Below are 27,301 nucleotides of genomic sequence, written 5' to 3'. Positions count from 1 at the left end.
TTTTTGGTTTTTGTTTTGTTTTGTTTTTTAAGCTGACCACAAAACGAAGAAGACAGAATACTATAAAACAGAGCCAGCCTTTTGCAGATACATAAGAATAAAAGGCATTGCAGAATCACAGAATTCTTTGAGTTGGAAGGGATGCTTCAAGGTGATCTATTTCAACACTGTTGCAATGAACAGGGGGGCAGTGAACACCTAAAGAGTAGACCAGGGTGCTCAGAACCCCACCCAGTCTTCAATGTCTCCAAGGCCAGGGCACCCATCACCCCTCTGGGCCTTCCATTGCCTCACCCACCTTATCATATCTAAAAAACAAACAAAAAAAAAAACCAACACTTCTTCCTTATATCCAATCAAAATCTTCCCTCTTTTAGTTTGAAACCATTTCTCCTTGTCTTATCACAACAGACTCTGCTAAAGTTACCAGGAAATATTTGTGAAGGATAATCTACTTTTTCATCTTTTCACAGAGCATGGGAGAGCAATCTGGTTAAGGAAAGGACATTTTAACATAATTACAACCAAAGTATTATAGCCTAGAGAGCTTTCAGGACACAGAAATGAAGACAATTTTCCTATGAAGAGATTTATCATTCTATCTTTTCAATCTTTTTTAGCATGATTTAACCCACAAAAAACGAAATTACATTTTGGTCAAACATTCAAGATCTAGATTTCAGTTTAATGTTTTCAAAAATAAATCCACTTGTGATTGTACATACCTTCTTACGGAGATAGTATATCATTGCAGTGACGGTGATAATGGTAATGATCACAATCACTGTCACTATCACTGCTGAGGTGTTACCTGCATGTTCTTTAAAAATACAAATTTCAAAATGTTAAACAAAAGCTTTTTATATTGCACGTTAATGTTCACTACTTTTCAGTAAGTATACCTGAAGTATGATTTTTCTTTTATTTATAATGTAAAACCCTTTAATTTAGTGGGAACATCTCAATTTCTTTTTAATGTCACTGATACAGCAGTCAAGTTACTTGACCCATGCAGTAAGTGAAGACTGTGAAGTGATACTTTAATGACTTGAGCATGAATAGCTAAGAGCACATAACTTTTCCTTAACTGTGCTGATAGAAAATCCAATGTTCTCATAAGTTACGATCTGATAACTTCTTAACTTCCTGGGGGTTAAATTTTGATGACCCTTGAAGTCCCTTCCAACCCAAGCCATTCTATGATTCTAATATCAGCCTGGTAAACGCTGCTTCCAGGTGCTCAATGTCATTAGCAGCACTACTGATTTCCAGTTTTCCAGTCCAAACCACAAATCTAATCATTTCTCATACAAAATCTTCGCAACTTTCACCTAAAATGTTTTCCAGCTTCTTGATGCAACCATGCAATCCAGATGCATACAAAAACAATAGATCCCCAAATGGGTGGTAACAATGGATTCCACAGGAGACAGAAGTCCATCTAAGCAGAATTGTTCTATGCAGCATGAGCGTTTCCTTACTTCAGCTCCTTTCAACAATAAGAGAACACTCAAATTTGGGGGACTTGATCTTCTACATGTGGTTCTAACTTCACTACTTCTGCTCTGTCTTGTCCAGGAAAAAAAACACCTGAGAAATTCTACACTTAGCTCTAAACTGTGGGCATTCAGCATACGGTTTAAGTGAGAATATCCATAGCAGAGCACTCACAGCTATCCTGAGACCACTATCTGTCCTACTAAGTTAGATCATTCCCTTATCTGCTTACTCTGTGTTTTCAGCCCGTGCTGACACAAAAATGCTCATCGACTTGGTAAATGTCTTTCTTCTTCTGTATAATGTATTCCTGGCCCAGAATTAGTAAAACATGAGCAGCACAGTAGTTTAGCTGCTAAATGAGGAGATTGGTGTTTCTGTGGCTACTGTGAGATCCATCTGCAGAGTAGCCAGATAAAAAGCAGCTGAAGAGGATAATCAAGGTCATACTTGCATTGGAAAGGTGTGTGTATATCTTTCCTGTAAATGTACAGGGAGACTAACATAGTTGTGCATGTATGTTAGGAGCATCAGTCATATATGTAACACCTTGGAGCTGTCCTATACTTCCCCACTTCAGAAGCACACTATCAGATTTACAGGATAAGGAAAATCATGCTGGAATTTGAGCTTCAAGGAGTTATGTTTGCCTGACTCAAAATTTTTACTTAAACTAAGAAATCTCCTGCATATCGTATATAGTCAATGTCATTTAAAGCATAATTTTCAGTTGTAAATTAAGCTAAGGGGGGAAGACAAATATATGCAGTTACTATAACTTAGTCAATTCCCTTTATGCTACATTGCCTCTTTTTCACACCCCATCTATTTCTGTCAAGTTCTTTTCTTAAAAAACTGAATGAGGTGCCTATATAAGCTTTCTCAGTCTTTCAGGTGATTGCATTTAATTGATTGATGCTATGTGCTGGTTTTTTTCCCCTTTTTTGAACTGAGATTTAAGGAGGCACCATCCCAAACAGCACACTACTTTTGAAAAACATCTGTAATTTGTTTGCACTACAATATTGGAAAGCTGGAGTCAACTTTTAACCTCAAGAGTTCTCAGTGGATAAAAGAGTTAATCAGTAAGTGTACTTGAAGCCAGAGACAACAAAATAACTGTAACTAAGACTTCACAGCTGGAAGTTTACTACAGTTAATAAAAACAAAGGCATGCAGAAATACATATGTATTTCCAAGTCTTAGAAAGGTCTACTGTGTAGAATTAAACCTTTGACAATAACAACCATGTTGTTCTTCTCAACAAGGTTTCTTCTGCAGAAAAAAAAACATACCACATCTGTGGGCTTGCCTTAATCTCCTTCCTACTGCTAAAAGGCTTTATTTGCTATTGACACAGCACTTAGTACACAATTCTGTCAGTTTCTTTATGCTCTTGACTGCACAGCCCTCTGTGCATAGAATGAGAAAAAAAAAACACAGATCCTTAAACAGATATATCTTAATGTTTTTCACCTAGGACAGTAATAATGCATTGGCTCTTCCTCTAGCCATTACGTATTATAAAACGTTATTTTATAGAATTCTAATTGATGGTTTGGTTCTGATCTCTCATCATTTGTCTCCCTCCCTCTGGTATGGAAAGAGCAATAACTTACCAACTTGTAACACTGTCACACTAAGTCTTGTGTAGTGAGGTGTCGAAATATTGCACACGTAGTCTCCGCTGTCATCCACATTAAGATCACTAATGCTGAGTGAAAAGCTTTTTTGGTTAATTTGAACTCTAGGCTGGTCAGTGTGAAATGTACCATTGAAGGAGGCCAGGACTGAGATAGCTGCATTTTTGTTTAGTTTCCAGACAACAGTGAGATCTTCAGCATGTAAAGTGTTATTGCTGTATTCACAAGAAATGGTAGTGCTGCTTCCTTCAGCTTTTGAAAGTTGGTCTGAAATAGATAATTACAAAAAGCCCTCTATAATTACTTTAGAAAATGTTATGAAGGTTAGTTAGAGGAAGGTAATTAGAGGAGAAAAAAAATCCACAGTGGACAAAAGTTAAAACTTGTTTCAGTACCTTGATACTACAGTCACACACCATAGTATGCTTCTGAAAGTGTACTTTAAAATCTTCAGATGCTATCATATAACTATTGGAAAAAAAACAACTCCCAAATAACATATTTCTCCCTTAAAGTGCAGGACCCTGAAGGACTCCTTAATAGAAGGGATTTGATCCGGTCTAGGTGCAATCTAAAGCAATATGAAATACTAGATATTGGGAGCAACTGAATAAACAGAGGTGTGCAGCTGAAATTATTAAGAGAGGAAAAAAAAAAAACAAACAACCACCTATAGCCATATATACAATACAATGCTATTGTATAAAGAACAGGAAAGAAATATATTCCCAAAATGCTCCAGTGAGATGGCAAACATGCAATGAAAGTCAAACAAAGGTGTAATTAAATGCAGCTTTTTCACTTGTGGATTGGAAAGACAGATTAACAAGACATTTATGATGTGCTTGTTATCTGCTATGGTATCATACTTGAAACCTTCCATACTCATATATTACTGTACGTAAATTAAAAACATCACTCTTCCTCTGAAGCAAATGCAGTGGATTAGGAGCTGAGAGTGATTAGGTTCTGGGTGTGCTTTAGGAAGCAATCAGGGCAATGGAGGCAGTCATGAATATATCTGACAAGGAGCTCTTACAGTGCTCTTGATCCAATTAAAAGTATTTCCTAAGAAACACGAGAGGTTGCAAAGGTACCAGTTACTGAAAATACAGAGAATGCTTAGGACTGCAGGAGTAGGACAAAATGGAGACTTTTTCTTATCCCTCTTTTTCCTTCAGTAATAATTTGTCTGAATGTAAACAGTGCTTGTGGCTCTTCACATCCATGCACATTCAACACTGCACCTTAAGTGCATACCTAAGTATACACTTTAAGAGAAGTGCAAAGAGGAGATCAAACAGTACTGAAAGTATTCTGCAAAAATGTGGAGAATGAACTAAGAAACAAGCATAAAGAGCAGCAAACTCCCTCATGTAACCTTTGGGCTCACTAAGGCTTGCAATATTTTATCTGAATTCTTTTTTTTTTTTGACAAAGCATAAAGTTTGATTATGATGCACCCCTTGAAATGCAAAAATGATGAAGACAACGTGTTGAGAGTAAGGTTACCTTATGGAAGTGCAAGCTATCCACTCTTGTCCCTACTTGTAATTTTAACCAATGCGTTTCAAAGCAGCTGATGCGACTTCTTTCACTACTCCGTATCTCTGCTGGTCCAAAGTAGACTGGATTTAATTTGGCTCAGCACCCACTTTTATAGAATCATGGAACAGTTTGGGTTGGACAGGATTTTTAAGATAGTTCTAACCTCCCTGCTATAGGCAGGGACACCTCTCTAGAACAGGTTGCTCAAAGCCCCATCCAGCCTGGCCTTGAATGCTGCAAGGGAAGGGGGCATCCACAGTCTTGCTGGGCAGCCTGTTCCAGTGTCTCACCACCCTCACAGTAAAGAGTTTCTTTCTAATATCTAGTATAAGTCTACCCACTTCCAGTTTAAAACCATTTACCGTTGTCCTACCTGCCATTATAAAAATTCTCTCCCCAGCTTGTCTGTGGGTCTCCTAGAGTTATTCCAGGCTGCTATAAGATTTCCTCAGAGAATTCTCCAGTCTGAAGAACCCCAGCAATGTGACAACCAATAATTACAGTATGATGTAGGAAGAGGCTTTATCCCTTTATCTTTACCTTGCATGCTCCACTTAGCAGTCCAGTTTTCATGGAAGAGATTAATATGACAGTAGTAAGTATCAGATGTGTTTATAATATTCTGGTCACTTCTAACAGAAGAGAGAACTCCATTCCTGGTTTCCTCCCGACCTGTTTCTGGGATGTATGTATTGCCTCGTACCCAAGTTATATTTGGTGTCAAATAAGTATGAAAGGCATAGCAATTCAGCATCCTTGCTGTGTCTGTCTTTTGGTATTCCAGTACATAAATAGAGAGAACTGTAGATCAGAAAAAAAAAAAGTAGACCTATTAATTTTAAAATCCTTTTTAACTTGAAGTAGTTGGGCCTTTTAAATAACATTGAGAAGAATGATTAGAATAAAGAACAAAATTTAGTATACGTGATTTCAAAGGAAAGCATAGCCTTATTATTGCCATTACTGTTCTAAGAAGACACGGTATGTTTTAAGACTCAAGTGTACTAATTACTCTTTCAAAATCACTGCGCAGTAGATTCTGAGAACCAATGCCACACTGTAATTTTTTAACTTGTAACATTTTACCAGAGGAAAAGAGAACACTAGAAGGCCCAAAATGTGCTCTGCTAGTGTTAAAGGATTTCAATTCCACATGGGAAATAATGCCAGTGAAATCTGTTAGAGTCAGTCAATTTCTACTCACACAGTCCAAGCACTTCTGTTAATTTACCAACCTTGCACCTGCAGCACGACATCCACTTCTGTTTTAGCTTTCTCTGTTCCCACATAGCAATGATAAAGGCCCTCATCAGTCAAGGCCACATTACTAAGTTTCAAGGAGGCATTTCCATGACCAATGTTCTGATGAAAAAGGTGTGTTCTGTTCCTGTAATCTGGGTCTTGGCCTTCTAGCTGGTCCTTCTGCTCATAGTAGCTGTGCACATTCTTGTTCTCTTTTTTCCAGTAAATTACTTCATCGTTCCCAGGTGAAAAAGGACAAGGAAGGATGACATCCTTAGAAAACAGCCCCGTTACAGTTTCTTGTTCTCTAGAACCTAAAGCATATAAGAACAAATGAGTAAGTTACATTAAATCTAGCCCTTAAGTACCATAAGTATTTTCTGTACCTCCTTATCCCTGACAGAAAACTTCTCTGGTTCCAGTAGGTAGAACGCTCCTATTATGTTTTTTAACAGCACGCTCTTTCAAAGATTTTCTGTAGTGTAGATCCCTGGGATAGCAACTGAGAAACAGCCACACTGTGCTTCATTTCATTCAGTGTAATTGATATTATAATGTAGGGATGTGGTCTTTGAACTTGTCATCAGTTTAAAGTGGGCAACCTGACTAAATACCTATGTATTCACATTAGGTATACACCCCCATCCTAGCACTGCAGTTTCCAGTACATCTCCAAAAACACCACCTTTGACATCAAATTCCACTAAGGGAGTTCCCCGCCTCAAGCTGCAGCTTGTTACTCAAATTTCAAACAGGTAGGTTACAGTGACTTGGGTGATGCTCACAGTGCCAAGCAGTTCTACTGACAAAAGAATGCAACTGTGTGACTGTCAGGAAGGACAGAACTTTTTGAAAAGGATATGTCACCCCAAAATGGTGTCAGGGAATGATGTCCCGGCTCCTGGAGGTAATTAAGGTGCATTGCTCTAAATTAACTTACACAAAGAGTATCTGGTTGCTATTGATGTTTAATTAATGATGCCCTCTCCACAGAGACGGCAACTCCGGCAGAGCAATCTGCATGACCTTTCCCCAACCACCTCAGTACAAAGTTTAATGTACATGGAACCATTTTCAGTACTGACAACCACTGCCTGCTGAAAGGTCACCAGCCATCACATGACAGAAATGCAGGAGGGTAATAGTCTGTGTGCTCAAAGGCCAAGGCCACAATCTTCCATTCTTCTTCAGCTTAGGAGCGGATTACTCCTCCTTAACCATTAACAGTGTTTGAATTAATTCCTCAGGTGAAAAATTAGTAACAGTTGTGATTCTTATTTTTCATAAACAAAAGAACTACAACCTACCCCAAAATGTAGCACAAATGGAAAGTAAATGGAGAAGAAGAGATGGTATTTTCTGTCCCCTCATGTCTTCTTCGGTTCATAGTAGATTCATTTCAAACTGACAAGAAGAAAGGAAGGGAAAAAAAAAACAAACAAAACTGTTTCAATGCAGGTAAAACTCTCCAGCTGTATTGTTTTCTTTGTACAGTTTATCAACTAATCAAATCTGTCTGCAATAGTTTTTGACACGTTTCTTGGCATTGACGTTACTAAGTATGCTATACATTTTATAAACGTCTAGGCCCTCTTACTACCATGCAATCTATTTTCAGTCTGTTCTTCAGGTGTTAACACTTGGTGCTTATCTTCAAAATGAATGAATAGAACACAGAGAAAAAACGGCCAAGTGCATTTTTCAAAAGGATGCATTGTCAAACCAGTTTTTCCATTTTCTGAAACAGACTCCTGATTACTGCAGAATTTGTTTTTCTGAAGTGGGGAGTTTGCCTGAACGTCCAAATACTGCAGGTATAAAGAATCTTCAAGTAATGCCCTTCTGATCAAGTGAACTTCTACAAATGTGCATATGGAAATCTGGGGTAGGAACACAGAAGAAGATGAGGCTCTCCCATCAGCTTTTCAGGTTCATCAGTCAAATGACAATGAATGAGGAAACTCACCTGCAGAATGACACAAGAAGAACTTTCCTGTAACTGACAGACCACGCTCTTCCTTCATCCAGGTGTATTACTTCAAAATATAGCAAAACATGGAAAAGAAATTACCTCATGACTCATATAGCTCTCAACTCAAGAGCCTAAAGGGCTTCCCCTTCTTCTTTGTCCCTCCTGAAAGGAGACCTACACGTACTCTTCCTAATTTAAGACAGGGCACAGGTTTGGCTCGCTAGTCAGTTCTTCTATCCCAGACCAATACTGACAAATAGTTTTGACTGGTGTGTGCGATTGTATTTGTGATGCATGTGAATCTTACATCCCAAGGATTTTTGTATGTTGCTTCTTCCACAAAGCTAGAGTGATTTTATGTATTATTGTGTTTTGTGGAGGGAGCCAGAGGGACACCAAATTCTTAAGCCTGAAGTAGAGATTATGCAAGAGTAAAGCAACCTCAACGTATTAATTTTTTGTACCATTAGCTACACTGAGTAGCAGCAATTTCCAATGCAAGGAGAAAACAAGTTAGACACTAGAGGCACGTGCTTTATCATCTTGTTGGAATTTTTTCCATTTTATTTTTTTTTCCAGTTTATCTGCACCCTTTGCAAAGGGTTTACTGAGCATACTTACTTCTTACCCATTTGTGGAGCAACCACGCATATTGCAACATTCTCTCGCCTCGTAAAGCAAAAGTTATTAGTTCTTACTAAAAGGACTGTTTCTTTGCTTTTTAAGGTAACTTCCATATTGGCACATTCCAAGCACATGCAAGCTCAAGAAAGTTAAAAAAGTCTGAGTACGTGGCTTTTTACTAAAGAGGAATGACATGCACAAAGAAATCTGTATCAGCAGTAACCACAGAATGGCTTGGAGCAAGAGGGAACATAAAGATAACCTACCATGCATGTCCAACCTTCTGGCTTGCAGGAACAAGTTCCTGTAGAGGAAAATAAGATTACTATAACAATATATTAAACAGTATTAATGCTCTACTGTCCTCCAACGGAACACACCTTAAATGCCAGCTCTATGCCAACTCCACACTAACCAAATGCAGACTGCAAACACAACTTCAGTCGGTGAGAAATACTCCTGAAGGAAGAAGGCACCTTTGTACCACACACAGCATTTCACAGAATCACACAATGGCCAGGATTGGAAGGGACCTCAAGGATCATGAATCTCCAAACCCCCCTGCCACATGCAGGGCTGCCAACCTCCCCATTTAATACTAATACTAATTTCCTTAAGAAGCAGACCTGAAACGCTCCATTTTACCTCACGTAACCAACTGCCCCTAAACCCCAATTCATACCCTTTAATGCCAAAGAGTTTGGGGGGTTTTTGGGGGGAGGGATTTTTTTTTATTATTTTTTTTTACCTCTTCTGAGTTCACGAACAGCCAGAGCTCCCAGAGCACAGCTCACCGTTGTGGTTCTGGACGGTGATTCTCGGAGGCAGGGCGTGTACGTACGTGCAACTTAAAGGAGTTACACAGCTTTTCTTGGGACGGTGCACCCTCCCTTTCCCAATCGCTTCCATAGCCACGCCTACACTGTGTACATGTACTCTGCCCCGCTGTCCAGCTTGGGTCAGTGCTGCGTCCGCCTCTCGGCCTCCCTGTAATCCTTCGCTCAGTTGCAGCTGACTGAAAAACAGTTATCAGCTGTTTTGTCGCTGCACGGTCGCCGAGCAGCAACAACCCGGCCTTCTGTCGGCCGTGGGAGCTGATTCGATTGGTGGCACGGAGGAAGAGGCGGTCGGTGATTGGCAGAGCCGGTTGCTTCGGCTACGGGCGGTGGCGTGGGCTTCTAAGATGGCGGAGCGGGATGAGGATGGGACAGCGGTGGAGCGGGGCCCGGGTGCGGCTTACGCCGCTTTCGTGCTCATGGAGGAGCTGCTGGACAAGCTGAAGCTGCTGAGTTACGAGGAAGAGGTGCTGCGGCGCCACAACATGAGGCCGCTCTCCAGGTGCCCCTTGAGCGATTCCAGCGGGACGGGCCGGCTGTGGGGGACGTGCGGGCGCGTTCGTGGGGAGCAGCTGCTGTCTGACTTAATGGGCTGAATTCTCTTCCGGGCACGTTAGGTATGGCAGCGGGCTACCTTATTCAACTCGGTTTGATCCCAAATAGGTGCAGTTTGTGTAGCTCGCACAGTAGGTGGGAGTGAGTGGAAGAATTACTTCAGAAGCTCCTGGTCTGAGCTGTGCCAAGTGTAGGTACACCAACCTCTTGCCCATCTGGTAGCTGGAGAGTGTGGGGAAAGTCAGTTTAAGAGTCTGTTTTCCTAGCCTGTGTTGGCTTATAATGCTTTAATTGCTTCAGGAGCTCAAAATACCATTGTTTACCATTTTTGCCCTTCTTAAACAGGCACTATTTTGCACTGCCCACTAATCCTGGTGAGCAGTTCTTCACGTTCTGCACTCTTGCGGCTTGGCTGATCACTAAAGCAGGGCATCGCTTTGAACAGCCTCAAGAATATGATGACCCCAATGCAATAATATCAAAGATACTCTCAGAACTGCGATCATTTGTAAGTGTTGAACTTAGTGTTTTTTCAAGTGCATTTCAGGCATGGACGTGACCTTCATAAATATCAACAATAACACGTTTCCTGTCCTAATTGTCTTCCCAAGGATTGGACAGACTTTTCCTATCTGTGTGTTTGTACAATGTTAATTAAGCCAAGTTATTCGAGATTTATACTGTCTGTACCTACTTGTTAGTTTTTTGACACTACAAAAATGGTCTTATGTTATTATATTTAGTTCTAATTAGTTTTGTTCCACAGTCTGTAAAACGGATTTAACCAAGATTACTTCTTATAATGCTACAAATGCTGTTCATTTGTAGTGGTGTAATTTACAAAGTTTGTCTTGGAAGCTTAAATACAATACATACACTCTTCTGCTCCTGCCAAAGTCAAAAGTGGAAATAAGTGCAAAGGAAATATTTTTAATTGTGTTTATGTTTTGGGATTCTCTGGAGAGACGTCTTCAATAAATAAGGCAGTGGTTTTTTTTGTTTTTTTTTTCTTTCTTTAAAAGCATAGGTTTAATCTCAGTACTTGGCTTCCTCTGTAGCTGATCTTACCTTGCCAGGATGTCACTTCTGTTCTTAACCATCTTACAGCTTTTCATTTTTCTGTTTACTACTTTTTACTTCTTTTCTATAGGATTTCTGCTCTGCATCTATTCCTTGAGTTGTTTTGTTTTTCATTCCTGTTTCCTGACTGGAGTTCCATTGGAGAATAATGTGAATTAACATTGGTAAAATCTTTCGGCACCGTGAACACTTGGGTTTTAGTTCAAAAAATCTGGTTATTGGCTTGAAATGAAATTGATTGATGAGTAGCCATTAGTGAACAGCATATCTTTTTGTTTTAGGGAAGGCCTGTGGATTTTCCTCCCTCAAAATTGAAGTCGGGTTATGGAGAGCAAGCCTGTTATGTTCTTGATTGTTTAGCTGAAGAAGCCTTGAAATACAGTGGCTTTAGCTGGAAAAGGTATAGTACGCTGGAAGAATCCTCACATACGCATATTTTTCAACAAATATAAATGGTAGTTATAAAGGGAGGTACACAAAATATGATGTTGTTCAGAAATGTTTTACTTAGTGTTTCATGAGGTGCAAAATTCAGCTAGGCTTGAAGCAATGGAATAAGGTGATTCCTAATGCCATTTCATGCGTCTTAGTCTTTTACCAGTGAGAGTGAGTTTGGGCTATCAGTAGATTAAGTTAATTGATAAAGATTTGACTGATAGCCTTTTTTTGGTCCCTGTCTTGTGAGTAACTGCTTGTTAATCTAACTATTGATTTGAAATGTTTTTTGTATCTCTCTGTTTAGGTCCCATCAATCAGTAGCTAAATCCAGCTCCTTGGCTGGAAGTACACACAATGTGTGATCCTGTTACAAATAAAGTACTATAACTTGTATATTGAATCCAAAGGAAATCTTCACCAAAATCAGATGGCAAACAATTTCAAGTATATGACAGTTTGTTTAAAAGTGCTCTTGATTTCATCCCCTCTCTCTGGTGTTTTTAAATTGTATGACAAAGTAATTTCTACCTTTGAAGTACGTTATTGATACCACTATTTAGTACATAAATTCCAAAATAAGCTAAAAATGAGTTTATGGAGACTTGCACTTGAAGTTTTAGAAGTTAGACCAAAGGAGAAAATGAATAAAAGCTTAATCCCCAGATGTCTTAGCAGTGTGAATACACTTTATTGCTTGGCCTGACTACTCATCCTCACTTTTTTAAGACAGTCTAAGGTAACCAAAGACTTTCAAGGCTGAGCATAAGTTAATTTGTTTAAGTGTGTGAGACAACCACTGTCTGTTCATATTACACATTATTCATACTTCTCCTGAAATTTTTGTTTGCTTGGGAGCAGCTCATTGAAGTATTTCCTATTTATTTTTGTCAGTACTTCTTTTGAACTTATTTCAGGCCAGTGTACCCAACAGATGAGTTAGAAGAAGAAGAAATAACAGAAGATGATACAGAATTAACACTTAATAAACTGGAAGAGGATGTTGCAGTAGGTTTGACTGTTTTATATTATATTAGTATTCATCAGCAATGAAGTAATTTTTACTTGCTGTCCATCTTCTTTGGTTTTAAGAATCTACCAGCAGTTCCGTTACCCTTCTTTCCTGTGTCCCTTATTTTTCCTGCATTGTCAGCTTCTCTGTGGGATAATTTCAGATAGAGTGGTTAACTCTTCAAGACAGAGCATTTGTTATTGAGTGCATTTACAATTAATATAAAGTGAAGATGACTCAAACCATATGTTAAAATTACATGGATTCAGAATTGTTTGTTTTCTACTGAAACAAGCTGTTGATGTTAAATGAAACCTGAATTAGCCCTTTTTTACTGTATTGGCTAAAATTTGACCAGCTCTTTATTAATTGCTCGCTATTGTTACTCACATTTCACTGTGAGATGGGAAATGGGAAACAGTAACTTTGGCCTTAAGATTAGTAAACAAAGTAGGTGGAAAAGAACTTCTGAGTATTTATTTGAGACACCATTGAAGATCTAAGTAAAGGTCACAGCATTTTTTCTTTAAAGGAAGCTCGTGGCTGTTCATCACTATGTATTGCTTGAATGGTATGTTAATCATAATCTGTTCTGACTGCAGAATAAGTCTCTTTATACCTTTTTTTTCAAAAAGATGGGAATGCTTCAGGATCAACAGTTTTAACTATAATAATTACAATGATGTTGTCATGTCTGTGAAACAGTCATTGAAATACTCCTGTAAATTCCAGTATACTTCTCGGACTTACCAGTGCATAGCAGAAATTGTTTCTTGCAGATTGGCTTTCCCAGAGAATTATTTTTGTGAGAGTTGGAGTCTCCCTGTCTGTAAACTGTTATCGTAATGTGATCACGAGTTCTTCATTTTCAGTCTTCTCAAAGCAAGTCTTTTTACTGCTGACTTAAAACTTTTCTGGAAAAGGAAGTTAGCTGAAGATGATCAAAGTGAAAATTACAAAAAGAAATTAGTTTTGGATCTGATCTCTGAACCTCTGAATCTCTGAACCTCTAGAGATCATTGAATCCAACCCCCTGCTAAAGCAGTTTCCTTGCAGCAGATCGCACCTATGGGCATCCATAAAGGTCTTGAATATCTCTGGAGGGGAAGATTCCGTAACCTCTTTGGGCAGCCTCTGCCAGTGCTGTATCACTGTTGGCAGTAAAGAACTTCCTTGTCTTAGTATGAAACTTCCTGTGCTCCAGTTTCTGCCTGTTGCCCATTGTTCTACTGCTCATCACGACTGAAAGAGAGTCCACTGCCATCAACTTGACTCTCGTGCTTTCTATATTTATTTATAAATAATGATGAGATCCCATCTCATTTTTCTGCAGGTTGAACAGTCCCAGATCCCTCAGCCTTTTCTCATAAGGAAGATCACCAGGCCCTTAATCATCTTTGTCACCCTCCACTAGACTCTTCCTAGGATCTTCCTGTCTTTTTTGAACTGGGGAGCCCAGTACTGGATGCAGTATTCCAGATGTGGCCTCACCAGGGCAGAGTAGAGGGGGAAGAATCACCTCCTTCTGCCTGCTGGGCACGCTCTTTTTAATGTCAGGATACCATTGGCCTTCTTGGCCACAAGAGTACACTGCTGGCTCATGACCAACTTGTTGTCCACCTGGATGCCCAGATTCTTCATTGCAGTCATCATCAAATTCTTCTCCACCCAACTCTCTATGTCCAGGTCTTGTTGAATGGCAGCACAGCCTTCTAGTGTGTCAGTCACTCTTCCCAGCTTTGTATCATCAGCAAAATTGCTGAGGGTGGATTCTATCTTTTCATCCAGGTCACTGATGAAGGTGTTGAACAAGACCAGACCTGGCACTTTCCCTTAGGGATCACCACTAGTTACAGGCCTCCATCTAAACTCTGTGCCACTGAATACAACCATGTGAGCTCTATTAGTCAGCCAGTTCTCAATCTACCTCACTGTCCACTCATCCTATACTTTCTAAGCTTCGTTACAAGGCTGTTGTGGAATTCAATGTCAAACGCCCTGCTGAGGTCAACGTATGCAGTATCCACAGCTCACCTCCTGTACATCCAGCTGGTCATGACATCATGGAAGGGTAACAGGTTGGTTGAGCATGATTTCCCCTTGGTGAATCTGTGTTCACTGCTCCTGATAGCCTTCTCTTCCAATAGCTTGGAGGTAGCATCCAAAACGAGCTGTTCCATCACCTTCGCAGAGGTGAGGCTGACTGGCCTGTGGTTGCCAAGATTCTCCTTCTTGCCTTCAGCCTCCCTGAAGACTGGAGGACAATCAGGATCACTCCAGTCTTCAGGGAATTCTCCTGTTCTCCAAGACCTTTCAAAGATTTGTGTGGGGAAAACAATTTTGTGCAGTCTTAAGGACTAGAAATACTAGATAGAAATGCCACAGCTTCCTCATGTTTGTGTCCACATTTTTCAAGTACTTGCAAAAAATCCAAAGTCATACAAGTTAGAAGCAGAGTGGCAGTGTTGTTATAATAGGGCTCTGATTGTAGTCTCAATTTATATATGACAGTAGTCTACAGGACTGTAAGAGTTGAAGAGTTTGCTTCTCTTGTCATAGTTTTCTTAAGTATTGTACTTCTTTCCCTGTATTTTTATTAGCCAAGAAAAATTCCATCCTTTTGTTCTTATTTTTTGTACCGTATGGAAGTATTGGAATGTGAGTGTTAGTGGTCTGGTTGCATTTTGAAGTCCAGCCAGAAAAATTCTTGATGAATTCTGAGAACAATTGGAGACATTCTGTGTTACATATTTGACAAGCCCCAGAAATGTCAGCTGTTGGCTAAGAGCTATAAATGCGAAAACAGTCAACTGCCTGCTCTTTTCTGTGTCTTTATGACTGTTTACATGGAGGAGTGGAGAGGAAACAGTTAACTAAAGCACAGTTTGTGCCCTTCAAAGAACTTCTGCATTTGGTCTTGGGTACTTAGGCCATTATTTTTACATCTAATGTGCTTTATTAGCTTTTCTACATTTCTTTGTTAGTAAAACCACTGAGCTAGGTTTATGCCGAGCAGATAACATCTTCTTGAAGCCTCTAATAGTTCTACAGGGATTAATCATATGTAAACATTTTTCCAATCTTGTTGCAGACTATATGTTGATATATCCCGGATATATTAGTTTTATCCATAATTGAATTTAGTAGTATTTCCAGTAATTAAATACTATTGATGAATTTGATTGTTCTTCTAAATTAGATTATTCTGAATGAAATTGATGAGGATGGCAGAGAAGGCCTGGTTCTCTAAATCTTGAGGAATTTGGTGAACAAGCTGTAGCCACCCCAAGGAAGTCTTCTCTTTTTAGTGCCTTATCCAATCGTTAGTCTTTTTGTTCTTGTTAACGATAGTGTTGTGGTCAAACATAGTCAAAACCTGTTTAAGGTACAAGAGTAAGCTCACAGGTTTTTACTATGCGGATCTTGAAGGGTTCTACACTAAGAGCAGCATTCATGATTTGTTTAGAAGGAATATGAATGATGAAATTTGTCTTTGGTGGAAAAGATGAGGGCAGACTGAGAAGAACTACAGAACTGCATAAGTATGAAGTACATAGATGATAAAATGGCAGATGAAGTAAATGCAAGTTCTGTTATCAAAAACTTTCCATGTCTTGTTTTGTTCAGTGATTTGGAATGTAGTGCATATTTGCTCCTGTGAAGAAAAGTTTTGAAGAAAGATTGTGTGAAAGAAATACTCACTGATGTCTCTTTGCAACATTGCTTAAGGAAGAAGAGTCAGATAATGAAGAAAACTTTATTGACCTGAACGTTCTAAAGGCACAAACATACAGATCAGTAAGTTGCTACCTGTCATTCTTCTCTTCAGAGATTTTTACTTCTTCAGCAGAAATTTATTTCTGTTGAAATCCAAAAATACATATACAGTCTGTGCTTGAGAAAAACATACCAACTGAAACACATCAGCTTATTTTAAAAGAAAACTGTATTTCTAGTTTCTAAATGGATATTGCTGCAAGATTGATATATTATAGTTCATCTTGATATAAATTTCATTTTTTTGAATTCTAAATGTGCTGAGAAAATATATTTAATTCTTAATATTTAAAAATTCAAAGAAAGACATATAAAGTTCAATTGTATCTGTAGTTCTAGTGGATATATGTGTACTTCTGAATATGAATGCTGTGAGCCATTGTAACTTGACTTCTAACAGTTGTTGCTGAGTATAAAAATTATGTTTTGTATGTAAAATTTGTGGATTTCATGCAGGATGTGAAAGACTCCACAAAACAAGAAGAAATCTTGCTGTCCACAACAGATGCAGCAGAGTGGAATCTGGAAGTGGAACGTGTGCTTCCGCAGCTGAAAGTTACAGTCAGGACTGACAATAAGGTTTGTGAGAGTGGATTTTCACATGTATGCATGGTGATTAAAGTGCAGTTTGAATCAGCAGTGTTATTTTTCCTTTTTTTTTCTTCTTTTGTCGTGCCAGGAATTAAACCATGTAAATCATGGGCTTTCCTGTGCTATCTTCTCTGAACCTTTGTCACTTACTTTGAAGCTAGAAGCAATAATTTTTAATAGGGTGTTTTCCAGTATTACATAAGAACAATGACTGCTTCTAACTTTATTTTTGTGGAAACTTCTTAAATCGTTAAACACTTCTGAAAAATTATACCTTTCAGTTTAGCAGCTATTAAAGCATTTTCCTAGAAGAAGCTTCTTACCTTGCAACTGTTTGTTTTTTTCTTCAACCACTTAAAAGATTGATTTCATAGAATTCATCTTGCTGAACTTTAGATTATGTAAAGTAGGTCTGTACCTCTGATCTAGTCATTACATTTCCTTGTGTTTAATGAAAAGAAGTGCATTTTCAGTTTAATTTTATTTACCTGTCCAGGTAGCTACCTCAAGATGAAATTTATCATTTCTTAGAAATGTGTTTTTCTTACCATAATCTATTCCAAGGAGTCTAGAATGAGCAGCTCAGAAACACACATCTGTTTTTGACACATCAACGTCCAATACTAGAATGTATTCTTCACATTGCCTCAGGCATTCTTTCTGAGAGTTTGCATAGCCCACATAGATGAGTGCAGTATTGAAACTGTGTTGTTTGTAGTGGCCCAGCTAGTTGAGGTAGTGGAGCAATCTACAGTGATGCAGAATTCAGTGAAGGATGATTATCTTGCCCAAAATAGACTAAACTCTCAACTCTGTTAAAATGTCCTGCCTGTCTGTACTGCATTCTTCTAAGTGAAGGATCTCCTGGTTTGAGTCACTGTGCTCTGGTCCTCAGCAAGCTTGTTACAGATAACATGGTGTTGATTCTCACGGGAAGAAATTAAAGCTTAATGAAGACATACATAGAAAATGAAAGCCACTGAGATTTGCTACCTTCCAAATTAACACACTGTTCCTTGACTTTAAGGAATGTGTCAAAATGAATACGAAAAGAGGATTCTTCTTTTTCTAGCTTGTGTACTTTAATGCTTTCAGAAATAACTTGAAAGAAGTTTCTGAAGGGTTTGGAGCGCAAGTCTCATAGGAGATGGCTGAGGGAACTGGGATTGTTTTGTCTGGAGAAGAAGAGGCTCAGGAGAGATCACAATTCTTTGAAAGGAGATTATAGAGAGGTGGGGATCAGCCACTTCTCCCAGTTAACTAGTGAGGGGATGAGCAGTGATGGCCTTAAGTTGTGGCAGGGGAAGTTCAGGTTGGATATTATAAAAAATTCTTCTCAAAAAGAGTAGTGGTACATTGGAACGGGCTGGCCTGGGAAGTGGTGGAGTCACCTTCCCTGGAGTTGTTCAAGAAAAGGGTAAACGTGGCACTTAGGGACATGGTTTGGTGGGCACGATGGTAATAGGTTGATGGTTGGACTAGATGACATTCTGTAAGAAAAGCCTCATATTGCTTATGTAAACTGTGCATGTATATTTAATACCAGGAGAGGTCAGTGGTTTAATTGGCAACATAGAAATGAAAACTTATTTTTAAGATCCTAGGCAGGGGTGGGAGCGGAGGGGTATATGTTGTAAGTCTGCAAAATTTGGCAAATTACTAACAGTTGTCACCAGACCAGCAAAAAGATCTTGAGTTGCTGCAAACTTAAAACTCAACACATAGTGTAAGCACGTTTCTCTATTAACTTTTGTTTTAATCCTGAAGAGAATAGTGGGCAGCAGCACAGTTCTAGACAGCAAGTGAAATCCCATAGGCTGAACAGCTGTTGGAGAGGCTCAGCTGTGCTCATATGAGATAGAGACAGAGGTACTAGTGCTATGATAATTATATGCATTTGAAGCCAGGTTTGCATTCTTATCAGTTGGAAGGTGCAGTTGTGTCCTCTTTGAAGTGTTGTCTGAAGTTTCTTGATAGCAGACTGGTTAGTGTGATTGATCATGTTTGCTTCTTTTCAGTATCTCTTACTGTTTTTCTGACAAGTGTGTGTCTCTGTGTTGTTTATTCCCTCCGCTTTTTCTTTTTCATCCTCTTTAGACAATGTCCTCAATCAAATGCTATTACTGAAAAAATAAATTTTCATACGTTCTGCATATCCATTAGTGTAACTGGCAGGACGTTTGTTACCTCTTTGTTACTAAAGAGGCTTGTGCCTCTTTGTTTTGCTTCTCCCTTTTCTTTATTGTCCTATTTGATAAGGTCCTTGATCAGGTAATCATACTGAAGCAAACACTGTCGTCTTCCTACCTATGCCCTTACCCTTACAGTACCTATTTTACAAGGAAGTATTCTAGGGTTTGATTTCAGGTAATGGAGTTTTGTTAACATCAGTTTTCTTATCATGTAGACCAGAACAGTGCCAAGTGTTTAAAAACCTTGACAGTCTATTTTTTTTTTTTAATACATTTTCAGAAGCACAATGCTGAAATAGAGATAATTCTGCAGTGCTTCTGCTCTGCTTTGTTTTGAACTCACAGTTTGCAGCTGTGCTCTGGGTATGAGAGGCATAGAAAGTCCGCATTGATAAGCATAAATTGTGATAAATGTTGAGAAATGGAATTGATTTCTAAGTAACAGCTGCCTATCTGTCAAGTTAAAATAGCAGCTTTTTCTCATTCTCTGTACCTGAATCCATGTGTGTTTCCTATGGCATAACAGGTGCAAATAATTATCCCCATTCTAGTTTTGTCCCAGTATTAAAAACAAGCTCAGTTATTTCTGCCTATTTCATTTCTTTCTGTTTTTATGATAACAGTTGGGGTTAAGTAGGAAGAAAAGATCTGATAGTCTGGAAGTGGTGGTTGTTAGGTAGTTGAAGCATGCTTGTTCTCTAAGAACAAGCTGAGCGAGCGCATCTGTAGTCAATTTTTTCAACATTTGTGCTGTAGTGGTTTCAGTCCCATGAAGATCAATCAGACTTAAAAAATATAGCTACTGTGGTATTAGTGAGGAGGTCAATGTTTGTTTATGGGTCTGAGTGTTACACTGGGACATTTTGGAGATCAATGAACTATGTCATGCTGTGCCAATGCATCTAGATATCATGATGTCAATGAAAGAATCACATATGGTAGTAGTAGTATGTATGAGAACTCACCCTGTCTTGCATACCAGTATTTGTTTAGTAACCAGAGAAACATAAAAACTGTATTTAATTACCTTTTATTTCATGGCATCCTGTTTTTAGGATTGGAGGATCCATGTAGATCAAATGCATCAACATAAGGATGGAATTGAATCTTCTTTGAAAGAAACTAGGGTATGTATTTTATGTGCAGAATATTTCACTGGTCTGTTAGCACCTCTATTCTGTTTTTCATTTTGTATGCCTCCGTTTTGTTTCTTCAGTTTAATTATAATAATGTAAAACTAAAAAGGGAGATGTGATAATGATGATTACACATAATGGCACTGGCAAAAGATCTTGTGAGCAACAGTTGTATATGTTAACAAGGATGTAAATGTTAATGTATCATATCACTTTGCCCTCTGTTTTCAATATGTTATAAATACAGAGTGCAAAATGATATAATACAAACTGAAAATAACAGCTAATAATAAAAAAAAAAAGTTCTCAAATACTCTTGCTAGAATAATTTACCAGCATTGACATTTGTAATTATTTGGGGAAGGATACTGAGAGAGTGGCAAGGTGCTGGAACAGGCTGCTGAGAGGTTGTGGATGCCCTGTCCCTGAAGATGTGTAAGGCCAGGTGAGATGGAGCACTGGGTAGTCTGATCTAATATTTGATGTAGTGGTTGGCAACCCTACCTGTGGCAGAGGGCTAGAGCTTTATGATCCTTGGGGTTCCTTCCAACCCAAGCCATTCTGTGATTGAAGGAATTGGTAGAACTTGAAATATGTGTTGTGGCACTGGGAAAAAAGACATTGGGACCATTTATTCACTGACCAGACACAACATTTCTGTACTATTTTTTGCTATTACTTGTAGCATTCCATATCTTTTCTTAATTACAGCACCATTTTGATACTCTCTGGGTAATGTCTATATACTGTCAACCCACAGAATATGATTTTTTAGGGCTACCTTGACAAATTCCATAATGAAATCAGCCGAACGTTGGAAAAGATCAGTAGCAGGGAAAAGTACATCAACAGTCAGTTGGAGCATTTGATTCAAGAATACCGTTCAGCACAAGCCTTGCTGAGTGAGGTAATACACTGATCTGTCATTTCCTTGTCTAATATTAACATGAGGGTAAAGACAAAGAATTGGAGGAGTTATCTGTGAATTCTTCTTTTGGATATAAAGCATGGGAATTGCTGATTGGCTGTTGAATTATATAGTTTTTAAGCTAAATTAGCAATTTTTATTCAAGTATTCTACAAGGGAAAGTAAATGTTTTCTTGCCTGAATATTATGTAAATCAGCTGCCACAATCTTCTGCAGCTAGTAAATTGCTGGTTCTGCTTTCCCTATGAAGTTCACACATCTGCAATGAGTGAAAAAGCTACAGCTTCAGTTCAGCATTCATCTCTTACGTTGATTACTCATGCTAACTTGCACAAAGCTCTCTGATTACTTGTTTACTCCATTTAGTTTTTATGCCAATAGGCTAATGCTTGAGAATCTTTTTGATTCTTTAGTTAGGGAGCCTGTGTAAGCTACCAGTTGGTTAGCTCTTCTATTTGAGAGCTCGATGATAAAATCAGACTGGCAGGATTTGACCTCTGTGCTTTCTGTTTATCTTGCTGTTAAACGTCAAGACAGTAATTTACTGAATAGAAAGAAGCACTCTGGGTTTTGGGATTCAATTCAGTCTGCATTCTGGCAAATTTTCTTTATGCATGTTTTCTCATGTAAGTCTACCAGGAAACCTACTTCTTACTCTTATGCATTAGGGCTGCCACTTACAAGTTCTAAAAATGCTTTCCTGTTTTGAATGATGGTCATTGCACAGGCTGATGTCTTCAAGTCTTTCCTTATATTTGTAGTGCTGTAAATGTCATTGAGATTTCATGGGAGAATTTCTGGAATTGGGACAAGTAAAAGCAAATTTTGGTGTTCTCTCTGAAAAATTCATGTTATTAATTATTAACGATTAATTGTTATTAATGATTCTGCTATTTGAATTTTAGAAACCCACTTTATTAAGTAGATATTGAAGCGTCTGGAATGCAAGCATCTCTTCAGTGAAAAATGTGTTTCTTTGCAGGCTAAGGAGAAGTACCAGGAGGGAAGTGGAGGAGTAACTGAAAGGATTAGAGTCCTTTCTGAGGTAAAACACATCTTCACATTATTTCTTTGGCTTCCTTGAATAAATCATTGGAGAATTGACATCTAGCATTCCCAGATTTATGAACTGAGCTCTTCCTGATATGTTGTATTAAAACTTATTATGTTCTTCTAGTGAGAGCAGATTAGCCTGGCCTCTAAATTTTAAACTGAGGTTGCTATTGCTTTTTAATTTCTGAATTTAGACAAACTATTATGAGCTCTAAATTTCACCAATTTGAGAAGGAGTGAAAATATTCTGTATTTCATAACCTGTCTCCTAGAATTATTGAAGATTAATCTACTCATGTCCATAAAGTCTTCAGAAGAAAAAAAGCTTAACTTTTATTTTTAATAAAAGTAACCAATAGCAATTTGAAATGTTAATCTTGAAAGCATTTAAATGCAATATTTGACTAAAGAGTAACTTCTAATACCAATCAAATTATATTAATACCTAAAACTGTTTAATTGATGGTTTGACAAATTTAAGAAAAAACTCCTAATCGCCTTAAATGTGGACTGTTTCATAGTTTTCACTCAGATTTACTGCTAGATTTCCAAATATTTCCACCCTTTGTGCAGTTCAGATTTTTTTTTTTTAAATGATTCTCCTATTTGACTCTTTAGTCAAATACTGCATTTATTGCACTTTATTAGATGCTAGAGTATCTGGAATGGTAACATAAAATAGATCACGCCATAAGAATTTGATGGAAAATGTACGATAGATTTGAGATTTTTTTTTAATGTAATAACAGTCATAGAAGTTTAACAAGGGTTTTCTAGCAAGGAATTCTTAGTATGGCATTTGTACTATTAGCCCTTCTTTCTGTCTGATTCTCAAGGAAGTTGACTTCAGATTTACTTGCATGATCTTCTTTCCCTTAAAAAAAAAAGTTGATTACTAAAGAAATGTGTTACGAGTTGGTAGCCTTTGAACTATGTTGATGCAGCAGTGCATATCTGAGTTAAACTAGGCTCATTGGATATCACTCCTGATCTGCTTTCTAATAGGCTATAATCTAGAAAGGATTAAATTTTAATTTCATGGAATCAAATCTCAGCCTTCTTGGCAATACAAGTACCACTGCAGGTATGCAATAAAAATGCAGCCGTGTTTTTTTGTTGTTGTTGTTGTTGTTTAATGGAAGGGCGTACTGAAGCCTTAAATAATACAGACAAAAAATAATAGGTGATTATCTAGATTCTGCCTTGGAATATAGTTGCTTTGTCATCAACAAAGACAAACTGGTCGATAATCAGTGCTGAAATGTATTTCTTTTCTTCACGCATGGATTCACACATGCCAGTGCCAGTAGGCTTGCCTGCTGCACTATCACTTACTGCAGTGCTATTTCTTGTTTTTTTTGTCACCTGCCAAAGTCCTGCCACTGTTAGAAGGGCATTTTTTATGGTCATTTGGTAAATGTTGGTCTGTGAGGATAATGGTTCTTTTCTCCCATCCACTGTGCAGCAACATTTGCACTTTGTTTTTATTTGTTATGGATCCTCAGTAACGTTTCTGTATGGCTAATGTTCTGCCATACGATTTATAACATCTATTTTTCAAAAGGCTGATGAAAATTTTCCTAATGTTTGGGAAAAAAAACCAGAAAAGTTCCTCTTTTTACAACAAGACAGACACTTTTTTCAACTGATATGTTTATTCAGGAGGGAGTTTTAGATTTCTTTTTAACTTTTTATTCATCCGGTTTAATGAATAAAAAAATCTCTAATTAAAGATTACAGAAGTTTTAGAGAAAGTGAAGCAGGAAACAGAAGAGAAAGGAAGCAGTATGACTGATGGCAGTAAGTATGTTTTTGCCTCAAACTATCCACCCAATTTCTCAGTGACAGATGCATCATTGGTCTTCTGTAGAAAAAAATAACCAGAAATGAGTGACAAGTCTAAAATATCTATATTAAGATTTTAAAAGATGTCTAAGAAAATTAGACATCTTACTCTCTTCAAAAATGTTATGCAAGTCTGTAGAAGATTCAAATTATTTTACTCTCAAATCATTACTGAGAGTAAGTGTTGGAGTTCCCTCACTAATGCTAATGGAAATGGGTGAGAAAATTAATTTTGGTGCTGAAGTTTGAATTTTTTAATATATGAAACTATGTACTGAGAATTTGGTGTAATTTTTCTTGATAAATGCATTCTTTTGCAAATGTTACACATACTAATGCAGAAGTGAATAGAAGTGAATAGCAAGGCTAAATGTGCAAGCTGTATCTATATTTTATTGTAACTACTATGGCTAATTGACTTAAGTAATTATAAGTGTTACTGTGTAAAGAAATTTTGTTCACTCTTCTTGAGTGAAAGAGCTACTCAACTACCTCTCAGCACCATAACTGTATTATGACATGGCCAAGGATCAGGATAAACTCTAGAGCCCAGAATTATAAGGAGCTATATGATGTGTCAGCAGCATCTGTAAGGTGATATTAGTGGGAAGTGCTGGGTTACAAATAAAGTATGGAGCACAAAACATTTTAGTAGATTTTCACAGGTAAAACGGCCTCCTGCTGAGGGTGTCTTCAGTTCCCTACAAAACCCCAAGTCAGATGTAGGGGTGAGGCTTTTAGCTGAGCAAAACACATCACTAGTAAACCAAGCTTAATGATTGTGCACGTCTTTATGCAGATCTTAGTTGTCGAGAAGACAGCAAAATTGTTTTGCCATTTCTATCTTTAAAGCATAATGTATCAGTTCAATCATGACTTTAAAGTAGAACATGCTTTTGTTCAATCACTTTTTCAATTTTAAGAATTGTAGAATGTAATGCTTCTGTGTTAAATCACCTGACACCAAGTTGCACTATTTATCTTTTCTTGGACAGCTCCTCTGGTGAGGATTAAACAGGCCTTAACAAAACTGAAGCAAGAAACCGTTCAGATGGACATTCAGATTGGTGTAATGGAACACACATTGCTCCAGTCAAAGCTTAAAGAGAAATCCAATATGACTAGAGATATGAATGCAGCAATGATACCAGAAGCTACAATAGGTGCCTACTGAAATTGTTTGGAGCTGACTTGGTTTGCCCAAAATAAAGTTTTCTACTGTTTGTTTTTTTGGTAGATTGGTGGTTTTCTTTTTGTTTGGAGAGAGTGATGGTTTGTTTTTTTTTTTTTTGTCTTTGTTGGTAACAAGATGCTTATCATTCACTTTTAAAAGAGTAACATGCACTCTTTGGACTCAGAATGGAGCCATGTTTAATTTTGGGCTATAAGGATTTGCTGCAGATCCCTTCAAAATATATTAATGAGTTATTATTACTGCACGTGTCTCTCTGTTTCGCTGGAGAATGAAAAGCTATAAAACATAATTGACAGCCTGTAATCTTGATATTCTACAGTGCTGAAAGAAAAATGCTCGCAAAGGACTTAAAAAGAATTACTGCCATTTACTTGCATTTAGTAGAAAGTATTTAATTTTTGACATTGAAGTGAAGATCAGCGTCAAGTAGTGTCTACTGTATCTGACATTCACATGAGCATGGATTGTGTTCCCAGCCCTGCATGACTTTGGTCTAGTAGCTTTTTTCTTTAGCTCTTTGGTGGGTGGATACATAGTATTTCATTCAAGAGCTGCTCTGGTGTTATTCCTCTGAAATTCTGACTATAATTATTCACAATTAGAAGAAAGCAGGATGTGTTCTGCATACGTGAGTAGTTGGGTGTATGTCTCTAGGTTGCTTTGAAAAAAATGAACCAAGATTATTTTTTCCTAAACTTTCAGTAAAGATTACAATTTATTCTGTGACCTTGATGTTCAGATGACGTAGCAACTTCACTCCTTTTCCTGTGAACTTGCTGATAAAACCGTGATTAACAGAACTGCAAAGAAATATTTAGTCAGTAAAGGTGGGAAGGAGGGCAGCAGCAATGGGCTAACGTTGCAGTAATTTCAGGATGCTCCTAGGTCAGCCTAACAACTTTGTCAATAGACAACTATAGAAAACAGCCTTTTTTTTTTTTATTTTTTTTGTGTGTGTGGGGTGGGTGTGAGGAAGTCTTCTAGGCAGACTGCTATGGGTGGTTTTTGTAGTTATTTTTATGTTTACATTTCTTTTAAACAAAACAAAACAAGTGGTGGCACACTGGAACAGGTTGACCAAGGAGGTTGTGGATACCCCAGGCCTCGAGGCACTCAAGGCCAGGCTGGATGTGGCTCTGGGCAGCCTGGTCTTGTGGTTGGTGACCCTGCACATAGCAGGGGGATTGAAACTACACGATCATTGTGCTCCTTTTCAACCCAGACCATTCTATGATTCTGTGATATGTACATCCTTTTGATTACCACTGTTCATAAGCCGTGGACAAAATTGGTACAATTCCAGTAATGTTAAATTATTCTCCTAACTTCTCTAGGTGATTCCATTCATTTTGCAATCCAGTTCTCTCACTTAGAGGAAACTCATCAGGTGAGCAGTATTTAACAAAACAGATAAGCTGTTTTGTATGTGAAAGTTGAGATACTAGATACAGTCAGTAAGATAACCCAGTTTCATAACTTCATTGTGCTTCAGCGCTTCGTTTGTCAAAAAGAATAAGACTTAACCATCAGGTTTTAATAAGTGAAAAGCTGTATGTAAATGCTGAATATTATAATTTACCTGCACAAGCAACTGTTGAAAATCTCTATGAATCACACTAGAAATCAGTTTCCAACTTCTTTTGCTGCCTACCTCTATCCTCCCACACTCAGTTTAAATTAGAAAAGTATTATTCATGTTCACATTGTTAGGTGGTGTTGTTACTGCGTATCTACTTTAGCAGTGGGTTTATTTCAACTTAAGATGAAGCAACCCTCTTCTGTATCACCTGCAAAGTACACTGATGTTTTTGGATTGAAAATGTTGTGCTGTTTATGTAAATATTTTCCTCAAAAAAACCTTGTGCTTCATGCTAACACAACAAAATTACCCTTATGTGAATTGAACCTCTTTCAGTGTTAGAAGTGAATCTATTGAGGGATGAGTCAGACAAGCATGGCCAGAAAAACTAATGTGATATAAAAATCTGCAGAAGAAAAGCTATCCTTCTTTATGCCTAAGCAATTCTAAAATAATGTGCTAATCGTGTGCAGCAGTCTACATTATTTTAAATGGTGCTCCTTGAAATAGCATTAATCTAAGCAGAACAGCTATGTTGTCTCGGAGGTCATATGTTGCCCT

The 27,301-nt window shown here is 37.9% G+C and overlaps 2 protein-coding genes across 3 annotated transcripts in view; one reads left to right on the top strand and one right to left on the bottom strand.

Moving 5' to 3' along the window:
* The window catches only part of HHLA2 (HERV-H LTR-associating 2), a 20,427-nt gene extending 10,911 nt beyond the window's left edge, over positions 1–9,516 (bottom strand). Inside the window, exons 1-8 of the mRNA XM_010721203.3 lie at positions 9,275–9,516; positions 8,793–8,830; positions 7,897–7,966; positions 7,238–7,334; positions 5,924–6,244; positions 5,229–5,489; positions 3,117–3,407; positions 726–820 (exon numbers count right to left, since the gene is read on the bottom strand). Coding sequence (XP_010719505.2) covers positions 726–820; positions 3,117–3,407; positions 5,229–5,489; positions 5,924–6,244; positions 7,238–7,301 — 1,032 coding nt within the window. The 5' untranslated portion in view covers positions 7,302–7,334; positions 7,897–7,966; positions 8,793–8,830; positions 9,275–9,516. The remainder of the gene's footprint in view (positions 1–725; positions 821–3,116; positions 3,408–5,228; positions 5,490–5,923; positions 6,245–7,237; positions 7,335–7,896; positions 7,967–8,792; positions 8,831–9,274) is intronic.
* A 9-nt stretch (positions 9,517–9,525) lies between these two features.
* Positions 9,526–25,202, top strand: IFT57 (intraflagellar transport 57). 2 transcript variants are annotated; one of them, XM_010721194.3, is made up of 11 exons: positions 9,530–9,864; positions 10,263–10,425; positions 11,279–11,397; positions 12,350–12,440; positions 16,174–16,242; positions 16,678–16,800; positions 20,060–20,131; positions 20,916–21,047; positions 22,051–22,113; positions 23,855–23,921; positions 24,962–25,202. In XM_010721194.3, the coding sequence occupies exons 1-11, from the start codon at positions 9,710–9,712 to the stop codon at positions 25,138–25,140; spliced, it is 1,233 nt and encodes a 410-aa protein (XP_010719496.1). In that variant the 5' UTR covers positions 9,530–9,709; the 3' UTR covers positions 25,141–25,202. The 2 variants fall into 2 exon arrangements, with proteins under 2 accessions (XP_031412311.1, XP_010719496.1); XM_031556451.1 differs by lacking the exon at positions 20,916–21,047 and having other exon boundaries at positions 9,526–9,864.
* The last annotated feature ends 2,099 nt before the right edge of the window (positions 25,203–27,301 follow it).

This window comes from Meleagris gallopavo, chromosome 1 (genome assembly GCF_000146605.3).
Source record: "Meleagris gallopavo isolate NT-WF06-2002-E0010 breed Aviagen turkey brand Nicholas breeding stock chromosome 1, Turkey_5.1, whole genome shotgun sequence".
NCBI classification, from domain to species: domain Eukaryota; kingdom Metazoa; phylum Chordata; class Aves; order Galliformes; family Phasianidae; genus Meleagris; species Meleagris gallopavo.
Note: the sequence above shows the minus strand (reverse complement) of the source record. Positions and strands in the feature narration are given on the sequence as shown.